At 37.3% G+C, this 24,503-nt stretch overlaps 2 protein-coding genes across 5 annotated transcripts in view; one reads left to right on the forward strand and one right to left on the reverse strand.

The window, feature by feature from the left end:
* rsrc1 (arginine/serine-rich coiled-coil 1) overlaps window positions 1-15,994 on the reverse strand; it is a 173,715-nt gene extending 157,721 nt beyond the window's left edge. Inside the window, exons 1-3 of one of the 2 annotated variants that reach the window (XM_077207546.1) lie at window positions 15,891-15,994; window positions 15,012-15,195; window positions 12,841-12,963 (exon numbers count right to left, since the gene is read on the reverse strand). In XM_077207546.1, coding sequence (XP_077063661.1) covers window positions 12,841-12,963; window positions 15,012-15,181 — 293 coding nt within the window. In that variant the 5' untranslated portion in view covers window positions 15,182-15,195; window positions 15,891-15,994. Of the gene's footprint in view, window positions 1-12,840; window positions 12,964-15,011; window positions 15,196-15,756; window positions 15,863-15,890 lie in introns of those variants that run through there. The other variant, XM_077207544.1, reaches the window with a different exon arrangement.
* Window positions 15,995-16,056: 62 nt separating this feature from the next.
* Window positions 16,057-24,079, forward strand: shox2 (shox homeobox 2). 3 transcript variants are annotated; one of them, XM_077207338.1, is made up of 6 exons: window positions 16,057-16,100; window positions 18,231-18,482; window positions 19,536-19,744; window positions 21,922-21,979; window positions 22,283-22,371; window positions 22,776-23,203. In XM_077207338.1, exons 2-6 carry the CDS (start codon window positions 18,233-18,235, stop codon window positions 23,067-23,069), a joined length of 900 nt encoding a protein of 299 aa, XP_077063453.1. In that variant the 5' UTR covers window positions 16,057-16,100; window positions 18,231-18,232; the 3' UTR covers window positions 23,070-23,203. The 3 variants fall into 3 exon arrangements, with proteins under 3 accessions (XP_077063453.1, XP_077063454.1, XP_077063452.1); XM_077207339.1 differs by lacking the exon at window positions 16,057-16,100 and having other exon boundaries at window positions 17,981-18,482; window positions 22,812-24,079; XM_077207337.1 differs by lacking the exon at window positions 16,057-16,100 and having other exon boundaries at window positions 18,048-18,482; window positions 22,776-24,079.
* The last annotated feature ends 424 nt before the right edge of the window (window positions 24,080-24,503 follow it).

A 24,503-nucleotide genomic window follows, 5' to 3' on the forward strand; every position in this document is an offset into this window, starting at 1 on the left:
AAAAACACACAAAATTCCCATTTTGTCGAGTATCCTCATAAGCACAGCCTTAAATAAGTTTTAAATTAATATAGAGTTAAAGTTAAAATAGGATGTGTGTGAGGTCTTAAAGTGACTAGTGTTGTCACGATACCGGCAATATGACTTCGATACACTCCATGATGTAAATATCTCGATACCAATACTGAATACATACCTGGGAAAATAACTAAAACAACAGTAAAAGTAACCGCATAATATGCCAGAACTGTTTTATAAATTAATTTTTAAAAACACATTATCAAACACATTCACTAACCTTTGAATAGGTTGGGATTACATTTTCTTTATGTCATTTCATATCACAATGTTGTTATTTAATTTATTTAATCTTTAAAGCAAATATATAAGCAAAGATATAAAAAGAAAAAAATAAGAAAAGATGCAAATTAGGGTGATTTTGTATGAACATCAAATCGCACAGACAGCAGCAGATTTATTAGGCTGCTGTCTCTTTAAGACCATTCTTTCACAATGTGAGCCTAATGAATCTTGACACTGTCATCCTGGAATATGGCCATGATGTGTCTTCCTAAATGGATGTTTAAGAAATAAAAAGCTACACACTCCATCTATTTAGGGTTAGAAGAACTGTTACCAAACGTGCCATAAACATAATTATCACTGCAATAATGATCAGTCATAGAATCTTAAGCCCATTTGCCTATTTAAATACAAACTATTTTGGGGGGGGGGGGGGGGGGGGGGGGGGGGGCAGTGTATATGCCTTATGTTTGTCAGCATGACCCCATCAAGCGAGCCAAAAGGTGACTGTGGCAATGAATGAAAAACACTATTAGGTGTTGGTAGTGAAGAAATCTTGGGAGAAACCAGGCTTGACCGGGGGGATGTTCTCCTCTGGCTATAAGTTGTATTTTTAGTATATTTATATTTGATGAGCTTCATATTTCAGATGGATATAAATCAAACTGTAAAATGATAAACTGTTTATGTCTATCACATATTGTCTGCTGAGGTGCATGTAGGACTGTCCTCTACTAGAATCAAGGTGTGCTCAATACCATAGAAGTACAGTCAGCATTTGAAGTGGATCACAATAGTTCATCATTAACACAATTAAGACAAGAACGGGTATAGTTCAAAATTCATGTATAACTTTGTTCAAAGGTTTTGATCCACTTCAAATGTTGACTACTGTAGTTTGGATTTAAAGGGTCATGAAATACTTTAACACTAAACATGAAACACTAAACTTCTACGATTTTAACAGAAGTGTGTGTGTTGCATATAGATGACATAAGCATCCGTTAATTCAAAACGTAGGAGAATACTGGTTCATTATTTTGTACGATTTTGAAACTTTCATAATCACAGGATGTGACGTTTTCTCACATTATAGTAGAGCGAGGACTCATCTGTGTCTCATATTTATTCCTGTAAATCTCTTTGTGGCATAAAAGCCCGAGTCTCAGACACAAATGTGATCTATGAGTGTAGCCTGTCTTTAGAGCTCACTGATATCACCGATAAAATAAGTCTAAAAATGTGTGTGTATGTAAACATATTTTCGATGTAGAGCACAAATGTAATTTGTACATTTATTTGTGTGTTAAATTTATTTGTCCGTCACAAGATCTGTGTGGATTTGTGTAATGTACAAAATCATGTATAATGTGCATCATTGCATGCAGCTGTTAAATTAACCATTTAAAAAAATATATATATCATCTTATAATTTACAGCGAAAACCCGTAAACTGACATTCCCAGAATTCCCTGTGTGACCGTTCACATTTGATGATTTTTTGTTTTATTAACGGTTTCTTAGCTGTTGTTTTTGCCATCAGGTATGTACATCAGGGTTTATGTCACATCATATGTTGTTAAATCAGTGTTTATTGCATTATTTTAGTGTGACGTGTGTTACCATGCTTGTGATTAGCTTTGAATTATCATGTGGTATTATGAGTGATGCCAGTATATGTAAAATATTAAATATGTTTTTTTGTGTGTGTGTGTGTGTGTGTGTGTGTGTGTGTGTGTGTGTGTGTGTGTGTGTGTGTGTGTGTGTGTGTGTGTGTGTGTGTGTCTAAATTTAAAAATAAAAAAATACCTTTTTTGTCTGTAAGATGTTCAATTAGTTATTTAATTTTTTCCGAATTATTCTGGCAACCACAGCAGCCAGATTTTTTTTTGTTGTTTTTTTTTTGCTTGTATGCATTTTTTTTTTTTTTTTTTACAAAAGTATAATGCCTCTCTGTTCAGGTAAGGTTAAGAGACAATGCCATCTCCCTTTTTTATTGTAAGACATAGGTAAATAAAGCAGATTAAAAGATTAAACTGTAAAAATATGTAAAATCTAGGGTTGTCACAGTAAAAATTAACTGAAAATACGCCAGTGGCCACATACAATTACGTCCGTTTTAGTCCGGGAAGCAAAGTTAAGATGGCGATCTAATTAAATATAAATTTGCAATGATACCAACATCCAATGTCAGCAATCACTGACACACTTCACCAAGCTTTAGTTATACAATCACTATTTTTGAAGGCTGGCAAAGAATCATCATAAAGGACAGGGAAATATACTGTATTTATGTATGTCCTGCATGCTTTTTTCCCTGATTTCACAGCCAAACTGATCCCACTCCATCTGAGATTTGACATTTGTCAATGGATGTGTACGACGACGTGTGTTGCAGACCCAATCTCCATTGAAAACAGCTGATTACTCACGGTTTCATCACAGTAGGCAGACTAGTTTTAAAATGCCTTTGATTGTAAGCCTGGTCAGACTGCTGAAAAAACATCTAGAATTAGACTTATCAATAAGCTTTCTGACTGGCCCTTTATTTTCTAGTACTATAGATGGCTTCTTCAGCGTTTTATAAAAACGAAAGCCTTGTCATTTCTCTTCAGAAACAATGACCGGTCAGTGCGAGTATCTCATTGATTTCTATGCGAAGGTACGTTTCAGCCCTTGGGTAGATGCGCTCTCCTCTCGGAGCAATCGCTTAATACAGACTCATCCCATCAATGCAGAGACTACATTTGGACCTGCCAATTAGAAATAATTAGGCCGTTATTGCAGTGGCGAGTCTTTTTAAGTGCATATATAACGATGCAATGATGCTGATTAGCGGGCTCAGAGTGAGCGGGGCTCAAACGGCCAGCGAATAATTATGCCAGTGATCACAAAGCTATTGCATGCCTCTGTACTTCACCTTAATGCATTTCAAAACGCCACTTAATTATGGCCCGTAATTAATCCACCATTAATTGCAGGAAGAGCCCAGTTTACCTAGCTTCGTTTCTAATTATCATCTTATAAATAGTTATGGTTCTAATTAATGTGTTCATTAGGCAGGATATTTTCTTTCAAAGTCATGCTCGGAGCCAAAGATTCGGCATGTGCTCTCAGAAGCCTGGTCAGCCAGAAGGTGAGGCCATTCTACTAGCACTGGCTTTTATTTTACTACATTCAACCTCCTAATTGGCATTTAAAACGTAATTTGGAAGAACTTCAAGAAGGGCTTAAATGGGGGATGGATAGTAGGAAAGAGAGGCCAGTTCATTTTATATTAGTTTCCAATAGCAGAGGCTTGAAAAGGAGGCAGCCACCACACGTAACTTTGAATAGGATGAAATAAACTGAGCTCACGGTGAATTAGCAGCCAGCCATGTCTCGAATTCCCACAACACAATGCTCTCAATGGAGGCTCACGTGACGGATACAACACAATCATTTCTTCAAAGGTTGTGCTAGCAATCATTGTAGGCACTCATGAATTCGCACAAATAATGATACATGGACTGGAGGTCTAACTGGTATGCTTTGTGAAATCTCAGGGTGACGGCACCCATAGATTTATTTATTTATTTTATTCACAGAAGCTAAATTCAGTAGTCACTTCACCCTTTAGTACTTAGTCCTGCTCTGTAATCTAGACACACAGTTCAGTGTTTACGAGAGTGACACCTGCATTCAACTCAGGAAGGTCACCAACACACTGCAAATCAATCACGTTTAGATCGCGGAAGTGACTTTCATAAATGGACATTACAAGAAAATGAGGTACGCCCGAAATCGCAGTGATGTAAGTGAGAATCTTTCAGCATCCCGTGACTGTGAACAAGAAACATGAAGTTTAACCCTTTTTGACCAAAAGTAATATTAGTGGCCAAATATATATATTTTTGGTCAATTTTAACTAAACTACGGTTAACTCTTTTTGCCCTGTCCACTCATCTGAGACTTTATTCCCCATAAACTGGTTTATAAGTATGTGCAGTTGTAGGGTACAACGTTTGGGTCTAATTTGGGTTTATTTAGGATTATGTTGTCAGACCCAGTTGATTTTTGTTATAGCAAGATCTCTAAGCTGTAAAACTTACACATAGACAAGGGGCGGGTGAGAGCAACGGAAAGAAGCAGACTTGTGTTAAAAAGAGAAACAGGTTATTTTCTTGCACCACTCATGGAGAGGAGAGCGCGCTTGAATACGTCATTAACCACTAGCTGTTCACGTCGGTTCTGAACACACTCCGTGGATTTAGTGATAAAGAATCTTATTACAGGTCTGTCTCTTTCCACAGATCCTTTTACAGCCTCATGGTTTAAAGTAAAAAAAAAAAACAATGTTTAGTTTTGAATAGAATTAATGGATTTAGCTCTTCACACAAGGTGCAAACATTAGCCTGGCATTAAAAAAAATCTTTTTTATGTCTCATTTGAATATCTGAAAGTCTTTTCCTCAATTATTCGTCAAAAAATGAGTGACACTGACGACACTTTGCAATCTAATTGTTATTCATTATTATTGCCTCAAACAATGACTGTTTATTTAGGTAAAAATACACGTGTCATTTTTTTATTATTATTTTCTCATTTAAAATATCTCTGTAAATATAGGGGATTTGAAATTTCTTGGGGGCTTCTTGACTTTTAGTCAAAGTAAGAGACAATGATGACACTGTTTGAAATCTAAATGTTTTCTTTTATAATTATCACTCTCCTTAAATTAGAAAATATACTTTTGCTGCAGATGATCAAATACAACCATAGAAATAAAACATTTTTATGTTTGCATGTTTGTATGTGTTGAACCTGTTTCTGACTAGCATTTGACCAGCCTTTAGAGATTAAAAAATAGCACATATACGTTAAAAAAAAAGTTTCTTGGACAAGTATGGAGTAAAATTAAGAACCAAGACATTTTTTGAAGGATTTTTTGGTGAACTCTCTCTTTAAACATGTCTGGATACGAGCTGTAATTCGCTCTGCGTGTGATGCTTAGCTTGCTGTGTAGAAACCACTCTCATGTCTGCTCCACGAGTGTGTGGATTTTTTTAATATTCTCCGCTGTTTTGGATGGAAATCAATCGGTGGGCATTCCCTTTCATGAATAATGTGGAGATCAGAATCTAATGACATATTTCTGTTCTCTGCAGTTCTGTGCATCAATCATGACTCTGAGTATGACTTTGTAAACTTCAACCTTTCGGGGTTTTTTAAACCGGAACAAAGAAATGAAAAAAAAAGTATAAAAATTAAACACTTTCCCTTAATTTTCAAAATAACATGTGATTTTATTGATTTCATTGCTTTGTGATTTAGGGTTTCATGATCATTTAAGCATTTAATGCAGTCTGGCATTTTTGATCTTGTCTTTAATGCATCATTTATTAAATTTCCATTAATAACGAAGTGGGTTGTCTAAATTAACAGCATTCACCAAATTTACCAGCATTTCTCAGGGTATGGAGCTTGAAACATGACAGACCACCACAACCAGGCATATTCTGCAACGGACACCTGAATAATCTCTTAAAAATGCAGAAATGTTATTGAAAATTAATCTTTCACAACAGCCATTCTACTGAGCGTGGGGTCTGCATTACCACCAGAGGTGTGCATTCATTTTCAATAGGCTAATACAATGGTCTATTATTCCTTGCCTATTTTACAGCTCATAGCATCCAGACATAGGTACAAATGTGTGTGCGTACATATTCAGATATGCTCAGTCAAAAACAAATGTGTTCTATTCATTTTCAGGGATAATTTAGGCCTATATCACTTTTTAGTCATCATCTACCCCACAGTATGGGTTCGGTAAGGTGTTTTAATGCTTTTTTAAAGGAGTCTCTATGCTCATCAATGCTGCATTTATTTATTTTTATCAAAATAAAAATGTATCAAATTTTATCATTAAAAAAACTAAAAGTGTGAAATATTCCAATAAAAAAAAATCTATTTTAATATATTTTACAATGTTATTCCTGTGTAAGGCAAAGTTGAATTTTTTGCAGTCTTCAGTGTCACATGATCCTTCAGAAATCCCTCCAATATGCTGATTCTGTGTTTAAAAAAACACTTATTATAATCAACGTTGAAAACAATACTTTTGTGGAAACCGCAATTCATTGTTCTTTGATCTTTCGTTTTTTTTTGCTCAGTCAAAATGACAGAAACCACTGAACGATCTGTCAGAGTTCTTCAAATTCAGCCAGTGAAGACTGACAATAGCCTCTGATCGTTAGTTTTATTGGGATCTTATAGCTTGTCGGTTAACCGATTTGAACCAGCTACAGGTAAATGTGTTTATAAATGTGCATCCCCGGTCTGTACATCCAGTGTGTGCATGTGCATGTCTAAAAATAAGCAGGTGAATGGTCGTCCATGTGTAAGGCAGTGTTTACAGACAGCTCTATGGATGTTTCTGCCCAGGGGAGCCGGCTGGAGGAATCTGTGGATGGAGGGGTGGGGTGATGGAGGTTTGCTAGGTTGCTGTTGGTAGCAAGAGAGAGCTGTGCTTGCGGCTAGCCAGGGATAAAAGACCCTTGCCATGTCACTCACTTACGCCCCTCTTTGGTAAATAAAAGTTTCTGACAACAAAGGCCAGCAGCGTTTGACTAGCCTTTAGAGGAGATAATAAATAAAAAAAGCAGACACTCGGGACAGAAGGAGAGAAGAAAGGCAGAGGAGGAGAGGAGAGCTGTCTCTTAGATTGAGGAAACTGAAGCATGTTGATTTGATGAAACACAGAACACACACCTGAACCACGCCAGAACACACATGCTAAAAGAAGGTTAGGCTTAGGTTTGCATGGAGTCAGATGATAATGTGCATGTGAATATTGTGCTCTGGAACTACGCCAGCGTGTTTAGGAGGGGTTATGGAGAGCCGTTAACCCCCACTGTGAGCCCCAGGAGCAAAGCACAGGAGAGATCCCAGAGGAAAAACTAAACCTAGCTGAGTTCCTGCTTCCACTGTAGAAAATACATGCAACACCAATGTTCGCCAATCAAAGAAAAAAACATAGCAACAATAAAAACTGTTATGAGAGAGCTGAATATTAAACGAAGATCACTGCTATCAAATGCAGCTGATCACTGATCTTTAGCGCTGTGGTAAAGAAAACTTCTGAACATGTGATGAAGTGTCTTATTATTGCTGTGTAGATCAGCTCAAGGAGCACGGCGTTCGTGGTTCGACTGGTCGAGACTGTTTTCCAAAGATGGCTCCTGCCTGTAAACACGAAGTGTACTGTCTTTACAAAGCATCTTCTTATTAAACTGTCTGTACACTTACAAAGTTCTCAATGCTTCGGTTTGCAGGTAGAGACCCTCATTATGCTAGCGTGTTAGTGTGGGGCTATTTTGAGCCTTGTTAGTGGTATTAACTAGCGATTTATTTGTACTTACTCGATGCCCCATACACTAGCGTTATAAGCTAATCTGTGGTTAATCTAAAACTAACGTTAAAACTGGGTACATTCGATTATCATGAAAACGCATCACACAGAACGGTCGACTCGATAGGTTCATTTTGCGCCGGAAATATCCTTTAACATGTGAAACAATGTATACTATGTAAGCACTTGTGTTGTGCCTTGTTCTGCTTTAGTAGTTATTATTGTAAATGTTTAATTTAACCTTTACCTAGGTTTAAAGCTCAGTTTAAAGTGGCAGTTATGTAGCAGAAATGTTTTAAATTCGTAATTGTAAATGAGTAGTCTTGACTGACTGATCCTAAGACTGATCTTAAGCCGTTTTATACTTCTGATAAGAAGACTTGACAAGAACACACAACAAAACAGTTGTGTTGTTTTAAATGCCTGACAGTCTTTATTAAAAAATACTTGGGAACACATTGATCTGTAAGTCTTAAATAGATTTTGATTGGTTTTGTGATTTGATTTAGGATGTATATTCATCAGTTAGTATAAAAGCACTCTTAATAGTTTCTTAGAGGTAAAATCTGAATCTTTAGCAATGTAACTTCTATCTCTTCTAGCTCCCAGCTAGTGTGATAAAATAATGCTTTGACAGAATTGCTGAATGAATTCACTTATATTCAATTTATTTATAATAAAAATCAGTTCATCAGCATTTACATATTAAGGCTCGGTTTCACAGACAAGGCTTAGCTTAAGCTAGGACTATGCCTTAGTTAAATTAAGATATTTAATCTGATTTTATTAAAATGTCTTAGATAAAAACAATTTCTGGTGAGCATCTTGAGACAAAATAATGACAATAACATGTTAAGATGTGTCAGGGCAATTTATTTCCATTAAGACTATTTTCATTTTAGTCTTAAGCCTTGTCTGTGAAAGTGGGCTTTAATGTTTTCCCGTAGTTTAAATAGTTTCCTGTCTGCTTTGTGAAATAATTAAAGGTTGTCACCGTAACTATTACAACATAAACTTCTAAATTAAACAGTTCTGAGCTGTAAAAAAGATGGTTATAAACCGTAAATATTACAATGTAATATATACATTTTGACAGGTGTAAACTGTTTTTATAGCAACATAAATGATAATTAGATAGTTATAAACCGTAAAATATACAGTACAGTGGGTGCAATCCCGTAATACCAATAACGTTGCTACCGTATTTTTGACGGTAAATTTCTGGCAACCACAGCTGCCGTTTTTTTCCCGTAAAAATTACGGTTTATTTTTTACAGTGTAGTTTGACAGGTGGTCTCCATAAAGGCCAATCAGAAGAGCCAATCTCATGACGCAAAGCTGGCGTGACAATACATTTGTGGAGAGCGGAGATATTGCAACGAAAGCAACCCTTCAGCAATGACAGCAAGAAACTAGGGCTGTGTGACTTCAGTCCAATTATTTCCTTTCTAGGGCTGGGTGTCGAGTTCAAACCTTTTTAGGCACAGACCGAATTGCCTCGATACCATGGAGTATCAAAAAATGTCTTGTGAAATTTGTTGATACTGATTTCATTTGATTGGAAAATTATTCCTCCTGATTGTGTCTTAATTCCATTTATAAATATAAATTTGCAAATTTGACATAAAATATGACATATTAAGTAGTTAAAAAATAATAAAAAGTAATCTTAAAGAGTCAAATATCGCCTCATAATGGGAAGGTTAATTTCTGTCATTGATCAGAAGGTGCTCCTAATTTGTTTTAATTAGCAGCCCAAGTGCTCCTAAAAAGAAAGTTTAGAGTCCTGTATAGGGCAGATTATATCAAAGCACCTGCTTCAGCACTCAAACATCTCTTTTTATATATGCAAATATATATATATATATATATATATATATATATATATTATACATGCTATGTTTATTTATCACCTTTATCGGGGCAATTTCTGTGAATGAAACTATCTAAGTATAGGCATGTTTGTGCAAAAAGGAACGTCAAAGACTTCGTTTACGTATTTAAGACGCTGCGCCCACTAAACTGGATCACGTGGGTTAGTGAATAAGATGCAAGTATTTGCGCTAACATGCCATGCACAGAAGTAGCGTAACTATTCGGTGAATTCCCCAATGCGTCAATTACAGTTACCCACCCATTGTATAATGCAAGAGAAATGCATTCAACAATATTTTGTTCCCAGTAGTACCCTGGCTGAATGAGCTGCCAAACTTGATCAAAAGGAATAGATATTAACGTCTAATGGTTTATCAGCTACTCGTGTCTGTTTTACATGTCAAGGGGGAAAGACTGATTCTCTATGGGTACCCACTCTGTTCATCTTATTTTCGGACTACTCTGGGAAATAGCAGAGCGGAGAGGTGAACACTGAACAGCACACCAGAATCCACACGTTTCTAACTTTATGCATTTCTCTTGCATTACTTGTTTATTTTTTTATAGCGGCCAAGGAGTGTAATATGCCCAACTGAACTGCCCTAATCTTCTTTCCTGCAATATTTCCATGCCGCAGTTATTGTTCTCATTCTCAGAATAATATCCTCCACTCCTTGGATCTTTTTTTTTTCTGTAGGCTCTATTCTTTTCTTCTCTTTCCCGTTCTCATATTCTCTATCTGGTATGGCACTTGCTCATATCCTGTCAGTGTATCAATCAAAGAGAGCTGTCCACTCAATTCACACCTGATTTATCAGTCTGCCTCATCCCAAACGCCATTATTAGACCCAAACCTTTTTAACGCGACAGTGACAGATCGCTAGCCCGACCCAGGTAACCCGTTTCACTCTGTCTAGCCCATCGCGCGCTTCAGGCACTCTCCGTCAGTTTTCACCGATGAGGGTGAACCTGGGATAAATAAAATGCAATAACACGGCTCAAAATAGTGAAAACTAATATGGCTTAACAGGCTTACTAACGAAAGGGCTTTCATTTAACCTATTTAAGTCACTTGTAATACAGCTAGTCATTTATTCAAAACCTGCTATTGTGCTCTCATTAGGGTCGTAAAAATGTTGACTTAATCTCCAAAACACAACACACTGTACACACTATGTGACACACTACAAACACACGTGATCTTCTTCCAATTTAGTAATTTAAACATGCACTTTACTTTAAGTTACATTGTTTGTTACAGTAAATTAGATGCATTTGTTTTAAAAACGTATGTAGTGAGCCTGTAGATATTACATATTAACCTTAAATGGTTATAGTTAGGTTTTATCATTTACTCACCCTCAAGTTGTTCATAACCTGTATGAGTTTGTTTCTGTTAGACATAAAATAAGATCTTTTGGAGAATGTCTGTAACCAAACAGTTGATGGGCCCTTCTCAAGTATCTTATTCTGTGTCCAACAGAAGAAACAAACTCATACAGGTTATGAGAAAATTAGCATTTTCATTTATGGGTGAACTATCACTTTAAAGATGCTGAATGAAAATGTTGTCACATTAGAAAATACACTTTGTATACATTACCTATAATCAAATAGACAAAATCCATAATGTCTGTGGTATCCAATGTATAACATGTGAATACATTACATTTTGTATATTTGATTTTCAAAACTCATGTGCTGATTCTTTTAAATATGTTCCTTGTTCTTGTTCCTTTTCAGCCTGTTTTCAAATGCCAAACATGACCTCAATAGCTAACAGTATGGTCACATAGCTTGCATTAAAAAGAAACCTGAGACACTAATAAATCTATTACATTTTAGGCTGTTATGACACTGGCTCAACTACTTGGTTTCCACTGCAAGTCCAGAAAACAACTTTCACACAAACTAAACAAACCAAACTCTGACATCATACGTTTCACGTGCCAAAAGCTGTGAAAAAGCGTTCACGTTTCTTCGTCACCTAAACTTTCATTTAGCAAACGCTTTTATCCCGGTCAGTTTACGCTACATTTATTACAAGGCCAATCCTCAGGAGGAAGTCAAGGGTACGATGATCATGGCCATGAACTAATAACCTAACAGTTATCAGCCCAGATGTTTAACAATAATAGCTACTATTTTCCATAGTTAACTAATCAAATAATTTCATGTCAAATAATCTCATTCCCACAGGGTAAGAGTTAATGTAAAATACTGGATTAAAAGGAAACTGCAACCAACAAAACATTTAATAGAGTTAAATAAGATGCTATAATCCCTGTTTATCTGTGTCAGTCTAATTAAGATATGAATGAATAATTTCCAGACTTATTTAAATGATTCCAGCATCTCTTACAGCCAAACACAAGTAAACAAAGGCTTTAGCCTCTATGTATTATGAAAGCCATCTTTACACTTCTAAAGCGTTTAACAAAACACTCCTTAATTTACACACATTTGCAATGTTAATGAAATAGCCTACCTTTAAAAACAAAAAGCCTGCTGTTCTTATTCCTGTGAGTGTCGATGTGCACAAGAGCTTATTTTAGATAAAAAATTACATAAACGGCTGATGGATAATTATATTTTAATTGCATTAATTCATCAACCTAAGTGCCCCCTTTTTCTTCCAAGCCGCGAACAGGCACAAGGGCAGGCAAACGTGGACTGACCCAAGGGTGCTTGTGCCAGTGCTTAATTAATACAGACAAAAACAATAATAATCTACACTAATAACCCCTGTAATGAGTGTGAGTATCTATGTGCACAGGACAAGCAGCTGTGAGAGTGAGTGGCTCTGCGAACAGAAGGGCTTTAATGGCAACCTGTCATACGCTAATTAGCCAAGCACATGTTACCATTTGAGCCGAATGAGGAGGAGGGGGGGAGAGGCAGAAAATCACTGTTGCTGCTGCTGATGAAGATGATGTTTAGATTTTAGCATATAAAAAAAGTGATATTTTTTCTTGCACAGAAAATTTTATGAAAAAAGTATGAGATTCTGGTAGATATTTAAATGTTTGGCCTGTTTTATCATCCACCAGTTGAAAACCATAAATATGATAGCAGCATTATTCACGTCCCCAGCACAAACAGTGCAGAATGAGGTTTAATACTTCATTCTTGCCTTAGCAAACACCATGCTTTGCATGATTGACATATATAAATAATGGTCTGAAGTCGCCCGCTCACATTCATTCCACCAGCATTAAGGAACAATTCTTACCATAACTATTTATATTAATCAGTGTGCTCGTTCTTACCTCCTATTTCGACTGCGGGATTGAGATCTGTGTGACCTGTGCCTCCGCCCCTTATCTGCGCTTCGGCTCCGCCTCCTGTGAACGGACCCTCTGGAGGAGCTGCTGTTGGAGCGCTTTCTGTGCCTGAAACATCGGGAACAACAGTCCATTAAACACACAGACTATTCTGTTCATCTATAATTTCAATGCTCATCAAAAACGTTTTACCTGACAGTCAGGTTTCAAGGGTTTAGTTTTAAAATAGGTTTCATGAACACTGGCCCACCCACCATTGCCTGGACAAACAGATAATCCCAGGACTTGCAAACCAACAGAGCCGCAGTGTTTAAAGTCTTGAGCTTCTTCTACCCATCAGCCAGTGTGACTCTCTGCCCTGTTTAGAAAGGCTGACATCACGGAGATAGACCAGTCTGACTGCATTATTTTAACTAATGAACTCTATTTCTCTCTCCTTCTTCTCTCCAATGAGCTTCTGTCAACATCCCTCTTCTCTACTCCAGCTGATAGACCAGGACTTCTTAGAGGCACTTTCAAAAGCTAAATCAAAAGCGCAAGCCCATTCCCCACATCATGAATAAATAAAATGTTTATCTAAAAACCATAATTAAATTTATTATGCATTTCTGCATCGGATGGTACCCGGCTCAGGCATCAGGCCGCCTCTCTCCGAGATTGTGTCAGCATTTCAGGACAAAGTTAACGTTTGTGCTGCTTTAGAGAGAATGGGAAATGCATAACCCTCAAAGCATGTGGGTCAACGTCCACAGAACCTTCATTCATTTATTCAGAAAAACATTTAAAAAAGCAAATCATGCATACAATGACTTCAATACACCTTTTGTTTGATTAGCCATGTTTTAATTTTTTATTAAAAATGCATGTCATTTCTTTTTCCTGCCATCATAATGAAGAAAAAAAAGCCTCATTAAAGAAATGAAAAACATGAGTAATTTAGCATCGTCTTTTATTATTTCTTATTAAAAATATTTTAACAACTTCTTCACTGCTTATACAAGGCAAGTTTAGTTCAGACTGTAAAAGTGGTGACAAGCCTTCAAACACTGTATTAATAATTCATGATGTTTGGGTTTTACCTTGAAAATGTGTTTAAAATTGGAAAGAGGTGTACACTCACATAGATCCCAGCTGCGAAATACTTTTAACATAATGGTGTACATCATATTCATTTTTTAGTCATGAAATTTTCTCTCAAAAGGTTTCCAAAAACATATGAAATACACCCACATAGTGTGTACAGTCTGACCACAAGACATGTAAAAGAATTGTTCAAGCAGCACGCGCTCACACACTGCCATTGGTCAGACTAACAGATAATCGTGTTCACAAACAGAGCGATGCTGAAAGTTCACACTCTTCAGGTGAGGTTAATGAGGGCATTAAACGTCTGCATAATTACATAGATCAGGCCACTTAAGACGAGCGATAGATTTACAGATGCATGTGTGGATAATGCAAACAATGGCTGATCAGGATCACTCTGTTTAGCTCCTTGACCTCCACAGACATCCTTCTTTCTGTGAGAGCAGCTCTTTCCCATCACATACATAATGGCAGCAGAGCAAGCATCATGAATAATTGAGCTCGGGAAGACAGTGCTAAGTGACTGCATAAAGCAACGTCTGGGTACAAGAAACTGCACATGTCTGTTTGTTTGGGACTCATGTTCAGTTACAGAATGTAAAAGTGCAGATAGTATGAATGCAGTAACAGAATGTTTTGCATCCAGCTTTGGTCCAAACGTCTAGATCACTAAACTGAGACGATTCTGTACTGTAATAACGTTGTTGTTGTTCAGCTCATGCCTCATGTACTAGGCTGGAGCAAGTCATTTTAATATACCGCTAACTCATGGTCACACAAGCCGATCAAAGCTGCAGTTTCCGAGCGATCAGTCACATTAGCCGTTTTTCCCGGGATCAGTGTGCCAGCCGAGCAACTGCCATTGGCATAAACGGGAATGCTAATGTAATAACTCTTTCCAGGTATAGGCTATTAGAAATTGTATATGACAGGTGCTGGGTCCGGGGTGAGAAATAGGAGGGCTTGTGATGTCAGGCGAACAAGATAATTGTTTTAGAGGAAGAACAAGTTAATACATTTTGACGAAAGATTACAGGGAGAAAGTTTTTATCTCATTCTTCATTGTCTACCTCCGGTCTGTGAGTCTGTTTCGGTCTCTGGAGCGAGTGCGTCTCCGGGAGTGTTTGCTGCGGCTGGTCACTCTGCTTTCAGAGGAGCTGGAGGAGGAAGAGCGCAGTTTCGGTCTCCTCTTCCTCCGGCTTCGACTGGTGTCCTCGCTGTCTGAGGAGTGGCGGCCCATGTTCACTCCGGTCACTGGGTTAAATGGGGAGATGGAGAGGAAAATTGTATTGATGCATGTTGATGCAATTGTGTTCAGATATCTAAAATCTTTTGTTTTTCTTCTCACTACTACTAAGTTACATGCTGTCACTGTGATTCAGTAGCTCAAGCACAAGTACGAAACTTAAATTTAACGTTACTAAGTTTACAGAGCTGTGAAGACCCCATTCAAAATTAAAATGCAAGTACACTCATTTAATCTAACCTAGAATTCTTAATTACTCTTATTTGAAGTAGTAATATGAGCTGAGAAGAGCGGTAAAATATAAAACATGAGATTATGTATCTGCATAGACTGACGGAATGTCGTACCACGGCGAGAAATGTTAAAAACGTATTTGCTACCGTTCATAAGGTAAAGGGCTGTACTAAAACCCAAACATAACCCTAAAACTAGGCGAAACTAGCGTTAGAAACGCTGCCAGGTGCAGTATGGTTTTACAGGACAAAAGCGAATATGAAAATCGCGTCCATTTACATGTCTGTATAACGATACATGCTAAACACTTCAATGCCGAATGTTGTCAGTCTTACTAGCTCGATTTCTTTCACGTTTCCAGGCGTTTTCTGTAACACACGTTACACAACAAACAAATAGCGCGTCTGCTAATATATTTTTGCGTTTATATGTAAAATAACTTACGTTTATATCTATATCATACTCTTACCTAGGCAACGATACACACTCCTATTGTGTCATAACAGCAACTGACAGAGCAGCGCCATGAGCCGATGAACAGACTAAAGTAAGCGATCCTGAGATCATCGATGCGCGCGCAGCCGACAGGCATTACGAATCAAACACGATCGCAAGTCACTTTCACCTTCTTGTCAGGGAAGCGCAAGATACGCGTAATAGGCATACTGTATAAAACAAGGTAATAATAGCCCACAACATTTGTTTTTCTTAGCGACAAGGTCTTTTAAAGAAACACGATCACAAAACCTGTTTTAATTTTGTTTTTTGAGAAATTGCAGGATGAGTGAAATGCTTTGTTTAAAAAAGAAAAACAATACCATACATTTTGTGATCAGGTAAATATTTTAACAAATACGGCATGGAGCGTTAGGTTATTATGGACAAGGCTTTTCTGTCGCAAGACACAAATAACATATAACTGTCAATGGGACATAGCCTTTAAACAGACAAATTAGAAAAGAAAAAAATTAATTGGTGAAGGTAAAGATGGTTTGTCTCAAATGTTGAAGGTAAAAGCTCGACTACCCAAACAAAATGCCTTTTAAATAAAGTCAAACTGAATAGTATTTAAATAGTTCAGTCCATTTTGAAGAAGCAAACGCTCATACCAAATGAAAGATTTGAAGATAGCCTAATCATTCAAATATTGTGGCTATGTGTTCACTCAAACTATAGCCAACAGATTACAAGAATGTATGCTGCGATTGCCTCAAAACTGCACCCTTTTAAATAGAGTTACTTAACATTTAGGCTAATTGAATTAAAAAATGAAATGTAGGCTATAATAATTTTAGGAAGATGAACCTATTATTATTAGGCTATTATCCTATCTTCGTGAATGAGATGGGTGAAATGCTGAAAAGCATTCATTTTTGCTGCGTTTTGAATAATACCGAATGCGTGGTATAAGAATAGTGTTAGCCTACATTAATAGCAGGTAAGAGTAATAGCCTATAGGCTACCCTACAAGATCATTTTTTGTGTGTGTGTGTGTGTGTGTGTGTGTGAGGTAATTATTAAGGGTGAGGTGATGACAAGGTGTAGTAGCCTATTTTGTGATTTACCAATTAAAGGCGTGTAGTTTTGTATAGGCATTTACCGCGTTATTTACCATACTCTTTTTAATTATTATTCGCTCTTGATCCCCCAAAAAAGCTACATTTAGTCTATTTACTTACACGGCTACAATTGTTATGCAAATATGCAATAACTTTGCCAAGATGAAGCAATAAAGCAGCATAGTAAAATTGCAATTCATTAAACAGCTGTCATTTGATAGCTGAAATATTAATAAAAAGTATTTTTTTTAATAGGCTAAATATTTCTCTAATGCTGCGACATTGTGAATAAACACAACAAACGTAAATACAGCACTTTTAAAGCTATTCGACTACGAGGCTATAGTAAAGCTGCTGTAGAGACCAGGATCAGGAATATGTAAAAGCCTAGGATACACTTGTCAATTTTTAAAATTGCTCATTTGGATTCTCTTTAAATGATTCCGATTCAAGGTGTTCGTTCTTCATATTATCATTAAACTAGCCTATCACTAAAAAAGACGTTTATTATGCAAGATGACTCTCAATCATAATATCATTAGCTACATTAATTATCAATTGTAGAAAACAGACTCTTTAAATATTTAGCCCGCAAAAAGCCTGCAGCTGAATTTAGATTTCTCTTCTACAAGAGAATTGTGGACCAAAATGCAATTTTTAACGGTGTGTGTGTGTGTGTGTGTGTGTGTGTGTCACTTCCATGATCACAAAGTGCATATTTCTTTTTGCTCTTCTCGTCTTCCAGCTCAGATCAAAGAGTTACCGAATAAGATGTCCACGGTGTGCCCTTTACAGTAGTTTCAGCCCGTCATCATCATCATCACGCCTGGTGTTTCCAAACTCTAACCAGTCCAGCTTAATGACATTAATTTGCTCCTCTTGTCAATCTTAGCCAATAGCAAGCACGGACGGACGGGTGATGTGGATCTGAAGGACAGATAAGGAACCCCCCCCCCCCCCCCCCTCTATGGGAAGGAAGGGGCTCGTGGAGAGGGAAGGTAACGCGCGCGGATCAAGGGGCAGAGACGCTTCGCTAAGTATAAATAGTGTGACTTCAATAGTGAATCGGCAGCAAGTCTGTACAGTCCGCAACAAGAGGAATTGTGAAAGATCTCCTCGCATCACCTCGCATTCAGGCCGATAGAGAGAGAGGGAGAGAGAGAAAGAGAGAGAGCACTGTTGATGTCTTATATGGTAGACTGCTGAGGATCTAACGGGAAGAGTGTGTTTTTTCTTCTTCTTGGGTGCAGTGATGGAAGAACTTACCGCGTTTGTCTCCAAGTCGTTTGATCAGAAAGTGAAGGAAAAGAAGGAGGTGATCACCTACCGGGAGGTGCTGGAGACCGGGTCTGGGAGGAACAGGGAGAGCCTGTCGGTGGAGCCGGTGCGCGAGGAGGGGAACAGTATCACGCGGAGCTCCGTGCGCTCGTCGCCGGCCAGAGACGCGGACATGCTCGCGTCCGAGAGGAGCAGAGACTCGAGCAGTCCCAAACTTACAGACGGTGAGGTGCTTTCTGTGACATTTATCATGAAAATGATGTAAGCACACTAGTTCTTTTCCATAGGCCTATCTTTGTATTTTAAGGTTTATAATTTCGCTTTCGATAGCCTATTTATGTTTTTATTTGAAAGTTACATTGATTTAATCCAAACTACACGAAGCATGACAATCACATAATAATTTGACAGACATTACTGTGGTTATAGGACTGGAGCAACCTGAAAAACAAAAGTGCCGAGAATAAATCAAAAGTTCTCAAGTGATAAAATTGAGCGCTGTATTTTATTGGATAGTTGCATGTGGGCCTAAATTTTAATTAATAGCCTATTGTTTGTAAATATTGTTTGTAGCTATAGGCTTGAAATAATTACAGATTATTCTTTAGATAACAATCTAGACTGATAAAAGGTTAGGCTAAATATAGGCTCCCCGTACAGCCTGCTTCTCTAAACGAATAGTTAATGCTAAACAGAAAAAGAAATGACTCTAAAAAAACAAACAACGAATGTGCAGTTTATTATAAATCAAGACGCATTTTGTATGAGACACTCTAAAGGCCTTAGTTCATCAAATCTGAAACTTAAAATAATATCAGTAGAATATACAGCCACAATAACATAATAATAATAATAATAATAATAATAAAATAATAGCCTAATAATATAAATTACAGATAATTTCAATAAAAAGTATAGCCTACTTATTATTTTTCCTTTAGCTATAATTGTGAACGTGTTGTTTTGGATTTTCACATTTGAATAGAGGTTATTATTTTGACAGCAGGGGTTTTCATTCAGGCTGTACGTTAATTGTTGTCTTTATGGACTTCATTTTCGTAACATTGACCCGTTTTGCCAGGTTGTTAATTTTAACGTGCAAAAGGATAATATTTCTGTCATAAGCATCCGGTGCAGAGAGAGAAACTCCATGCATATGTATAGTGTGTAAATAATTAAAGAGCTGTGTGTAGGACAAAACATCCGTGACCGACATCAGTGGGCAAATACTGCCCTCACTTCACATCACTGGATCAAGCGTTCATTTCTGTTTTCAGGGAACACAGATGTGAAAGAACGCAAAGAGGATTGTAAGCCGCTGGAGGATGAGACACAGACTAAAATCAAGCAGAGAAGGAGTCGGACTAACTTTACCCTTGAGCAGCTGAATGAGCTGGAGAGACTGTTCGATGAAACACACTATCCGGACGCGTTCATGAGAGAGGAGCTGAGCCAGAGACTCGGGCTGTCGGAGGCCAGGGTGCAGGTCAGAGCCTGTGTGTGTGTGTGTGTGTGTGTGTGTGTGTGTGTGTGTGTGTGTGTGTGTGTGTGTGTGTGTGTGTGTGTGTGTGTGTGTGTGTGTGTGTGTGTGTGTGTGTGTGTGTGTTTGTGCTGTCATGTGCGCTGTGTGTATGGAAAGGCACTGCATATGTGTGTGTGCTGTCATGTGCGCATGTAGTGGCAGTGATGGCTTTCCTTGCGAGAGACGAAATCATTTCGATTAGTGCTAATGTTAACCGTAACAGGCTAAATGCAATTACATATTAAGTGCAAAATAATAACCTGCTAATGAAGAAATATATATATATATATATATATATATATATATATATATATATATATATATATATATAGCCTAATATAATATATGGTAGGCTATATATATATATATATATATATATATATATATATATGGTAACACTTTATGTTCTTGTTACACATGTTAGCATACTGTAGTAATAATTATAAATTATTTATAATTACATGTAACAAACCCTAAATCAAATTCCAATCCTAACCCTATAATAGTATATGTATGCTAGTTAATTATTATTACTCAGTACTTAAATGTATAATTACAATGTAACAGGGACACTGTGTAAAATGAATGGTAACCTTTATATATATATATATATATATATATATATATATATATATCACCTGTGTCATTAGGCATATATTGAGTACACAAAAATTAAACTATGCTATGAATGTAATGAAACAGTAACAATGTAGCGGGTTTTTTTGTTGAATTATTTAAGCATTAAAAATGTAAATGGCATTTAAAATAGGATCGATGAATAAAAAGAGCTAGGTATAGGCCTATAATAAATAGTCGTTTTTAAAATGTTACATGGACACTCTTTGTGGCGATATTGTAGTTCATCTTTACAAATGTACAATTAGATATCAGCGTATGGGATATGTGTCGAACGGTGGGATGAAATTGTTGAAAATAAAAGTGCTAATAATCCGCTTAAATAAACGCCGCTGTGCTATGATGAACAAAACAACGAGCAGAGCTGATTCCGTGATTCGCGCGCATTGGCCCTGCAGGCAACATCTGTAGTGTGCTTTTTAGGATGGGGAAGACCATCTGCACAGAAACATAATATATGTGTAACAAGAGACGAGCGAGCGAGCCGAATAATGACATTCAACATAGACATTGGCTCTGCTGTGATTGATCAGGGAAGAAAAAAAAACAATATCTTATTTCTTTCTCTTTTATCTATTCATTCCTTGGGTGGGGATATAAAATTCACTCTTTGAATACATTGGTCCTTTTTAAAAATGGGCTCAAAAGACCTCCCTGGAAAAAGTTAAACCATCGTCTCTCTTTGGGATCTTACCAAAAGGCATTGTCCCAAGCAAGGCCTGCGGATTTACATAAATTATCTATCATTTTTACCCAAATAAAGATCTGATGCTCTTTTCATATTCAGTATTCACAGACAAGGCCACACCACTGGCTCAAAGGATATACACCGTTTTAACGGATGAAGTCATAATGTCCAGGCCATTTCATTATTTATAATCGTGTTTCCACTTTCACTTACAGCAGAAATATTATGCAAATGCAATGTCGATCGCTGTGTTGTTATGGTGAAACAAAATTACTACACAATGCAATGAAACTGCGCGTGATTCAAAACAGATGCATAACACACAATCATTTCCAAATCTCTAATGACCATGACATGGCTATATGAGCAACAAAAAACAAAACAAAAAATGTAACAAACTTTCTTTCGGATATAGTTAATTAATGTCCCAATTTCTGCCCACCCCTGACATTACAATCGTCCCACGCTGGGTGTTTATATGAAAGGATCAGTTCGCTTCTTCTGGGACTCTAATCCCTGGATAGATCCAGCCATTGGAGAAAGACGATATTTTATGGCACTAATTCAGATGCATTACATCAAGATTCAGTTTCTTTCCGATTGTTTAACATTTGAACAAATCTGTTTGTTTTTGTGGTTAGTTGGCCGCGCCGTTCGTTATAAAGATATAATAATAATTAAAATGTGCGGTTACGCATTATGAATATTTTAGAAGGTCCTCCTCAGGGATACAGAGTTTTACTGAGACTGTTGTCATTTTGGGAGGATGTACACATGCCCTCACCAACAGCTGTCAATCAATGTCTTCTGCTTTCAGGTTTGGTTTCAGAACCGACGGGCCAAATGCAGAAAGCAGGAAAACCAGTTACATAAAGGTGCGCTGAATTTAAACACAATGAACAAACAAATCAACCATTTATTTTGGTTTTCTTTTTTTTAATAACACATATTTAAATACAATTTACTTTGTATATACTTGTATTTAATATATTTATATATATATATATATTTAATACACGTTAATTTAATATATTTTAATATAATATAATCTACGTTGTGCGGCCTACAATGTTTTAATGTGTATTTACTGTGAAATACAAAATGTAGTAGTTCGTGCAGTCTCTCGTTTGCCCTGCTAAAGTGGCGTGTAAAGAAAACTCGATGTCACTATTTTTCAGGGGTTCTCATCGGAGCGGCGAGTCAGTTTGAAGCGTGTCGCGTCGCTCCATATGTCAACGTGGGAGCTCTGCGCATGCCATTCCAGCAGGCAAGTTACCCCGAACACAGAGGCGTCCCAAACACTTTATACACTGTCTGTGGGTCCTTTATGGCGCACTGCACACTCAAATATCTCTCTTTGGTATTGCTGTATATTGCATTGTCAGCATAAGAGAGAAATCTGTCTCAGACGAAGAATATATCCTACTATAAATATGTCATTCCATAAAGACGAGATGAGATTTGTGTATTCGTCTGTTTGCTTTATGGATTTGAATCGTATTCAGGGGAGCATATAGTTACCAAAATAATGGAATGCAGGTGTCCGAATGATTTTTTTTATTATGATAAATAGCCTAAATGCAATTGATCCAGTGCCCAGTAACAGCTCTGCATAGAGTCTCTCTTGAGTTAATGTGTTTCTCCCCTCTCTTCCCACCCGTGCGTCCATAGGATAGTCATCTCAACGTGCCGCCCTTCTCCTTTCAGGTGCAGGCTCAGCTGCAGCTGGACAGCGCCGTGGCCCACGCGCACCATCACCTGCACTCGCACCTGGCGGCGCACGCGCCTTACATGATGTTTCCCGCGCCGCCGTTCGGGCTGCCGCTCGCGACGCTCGCGGCGGAATCCGCGTCAGCAGCTTCGGTGGTCGCGGCGGCAGCGGCCGCGAAAACCACCAACAAAAACTCGAGCATCGCGGATCTGAGACTGAAGGCGAAAAAACACGCCGCGGCGCTGGGACTGTGACGTCACAAACAAAGCATCGCGCGCAACCGTGGCTTGTTGAAGTGAACAACAGAAAAACACATTATTTATGTTTTCTTGTGAAGGACACGCGAGGGGAAAAAAGGATAGGCTATTTATAAGAACACAAACTGTGAAGTGGACAACTTTACGTGGATCTTTTCATGGATGGAAGGATGCGAACAACTACACAATGTTGAACTTTGACTGAACTTTTGCAGAAGAAGCTGAATCTGAATATAATGATATAAAGCAGCTGGGACGAATGTTCGGCTGTTTGTGTGACAACGCCAACATTTCTGCTTTGATTCTACGTTATTAGTAAATAATGAAAATAAAGAGGCTGGCCTCGTTTTATTTGAAACAAAGTTTCTCTGTGGATATTTGTGAAATATTACAGAAATCACTTTTGTTGCCAAACATGAAATCTCCTGTGTGGAACATGCGTTTCTGTCCTCACGGATAATAACACACGATTTAAGTTCAAGTTTATGCTCTATGGTTTCTGAAGCAAAATAAATGAACATTAAATGAAACGACGATCATTCCTTTACTTATTTATAATTAATGAGTGTATTGTGAATATAATAATAATAATCAAATATCAGGTATTCAATGGAGAGTTTCAATTGCATTGATGCCCAATTCATATGAACACACATCAGGCTTTTATTCTCGGTGTATAAATCAAATTCAGGTAATAGACTAATATTGATATGGTACGGGCACATGTAAAATACCTATGTTAATACCAACAAAAATGATTTTGGTTGTTTTATGCTTCATCAAGGCATTGTGGGAGCACTCTGGATTTTCATTGCTGTTTTTTTTCCTTCATCTCTTTCTCAGTGTAAAACCCATGTGAATCTCTGAATGTATGTTTTATAAGGGTTATAAAAGCATCGACTGCGGGCACTCATTTTTATGATATCTCTGATTTGATCATGACTGTGAAACGTGGGCTGATCTAAACACCGTGTTTTCGATTCATAAAATAAATGTCAAAAACTGTAGCATCTGTGTCATCGTACTATATACGTAGTCTATTCGTTTTATTTCATTTTTAATGTAATGGATACATACGTTTAAACAGACGTTTGCACTTTATTCTTGTATTGGACTGACGCTGTCGGTGTCTCTTAAATTATAAAGAGTAAACAGCCTAATTCAAAATCGACCCGTTTCTGTTTTGTTTGGATGATTCTGTTGTGTATGTTAAGCATTATATTATTCATGAAGATTATTTTAAACTGTTGTCAAAAATCAATTAGCCCATATGATTATGTAAATACACATTTTACATATATTGGTGAAAACATTAGTCATAAAATCACACGGACCTCTCTCAGCTCTGGATGTGAAATATAAGCTGACCTTTATAGCAAACATTTATTCTACACTCTTAAAAATAAAGGCATTGATGGTTCCATGAAGAGC

This window comes from Siphateles boraxobius, unplaced genomic scaffold, assembly GCF_051911475.1.
Source record: "Siphateles boraxobius isolate OS27281-9 unplaced genomic scaffold, OSU_SipBor_1 6, whole genome shotgun sequence".
NCBI lineage: Eukaryota > Metazoa > Chordata > Actinopteri > Cypriniformes > Leuciscidae > Siphateles > Siphateles boraxobius.

Excerpts from the sequence above, each read along its gene's own strand:
- shox2 (XM_077207338.1), top strand. The coding sequence starts at position 18,233 with ATGGAAGAACTTACCGCGTTTGTCTCCAAGTCGTTTGATCAGAAAGTG. Across the intron at positions 18,483-19,535 it reads CAGTCCCAAACTTACAGACG|GGAACACAGATGTGAAAGAA; the intron begins GTGAGGTGCTTT and ends TTCTGTTTTCAG. Across the intron at positions 21,980-22,282 it reads GGAAAACCAGTTACATAAAG|GGGTTCTCATCGGAGCGGCG; the intron begins GTGCGCTGAATT and ends ACTATTTTTCAG.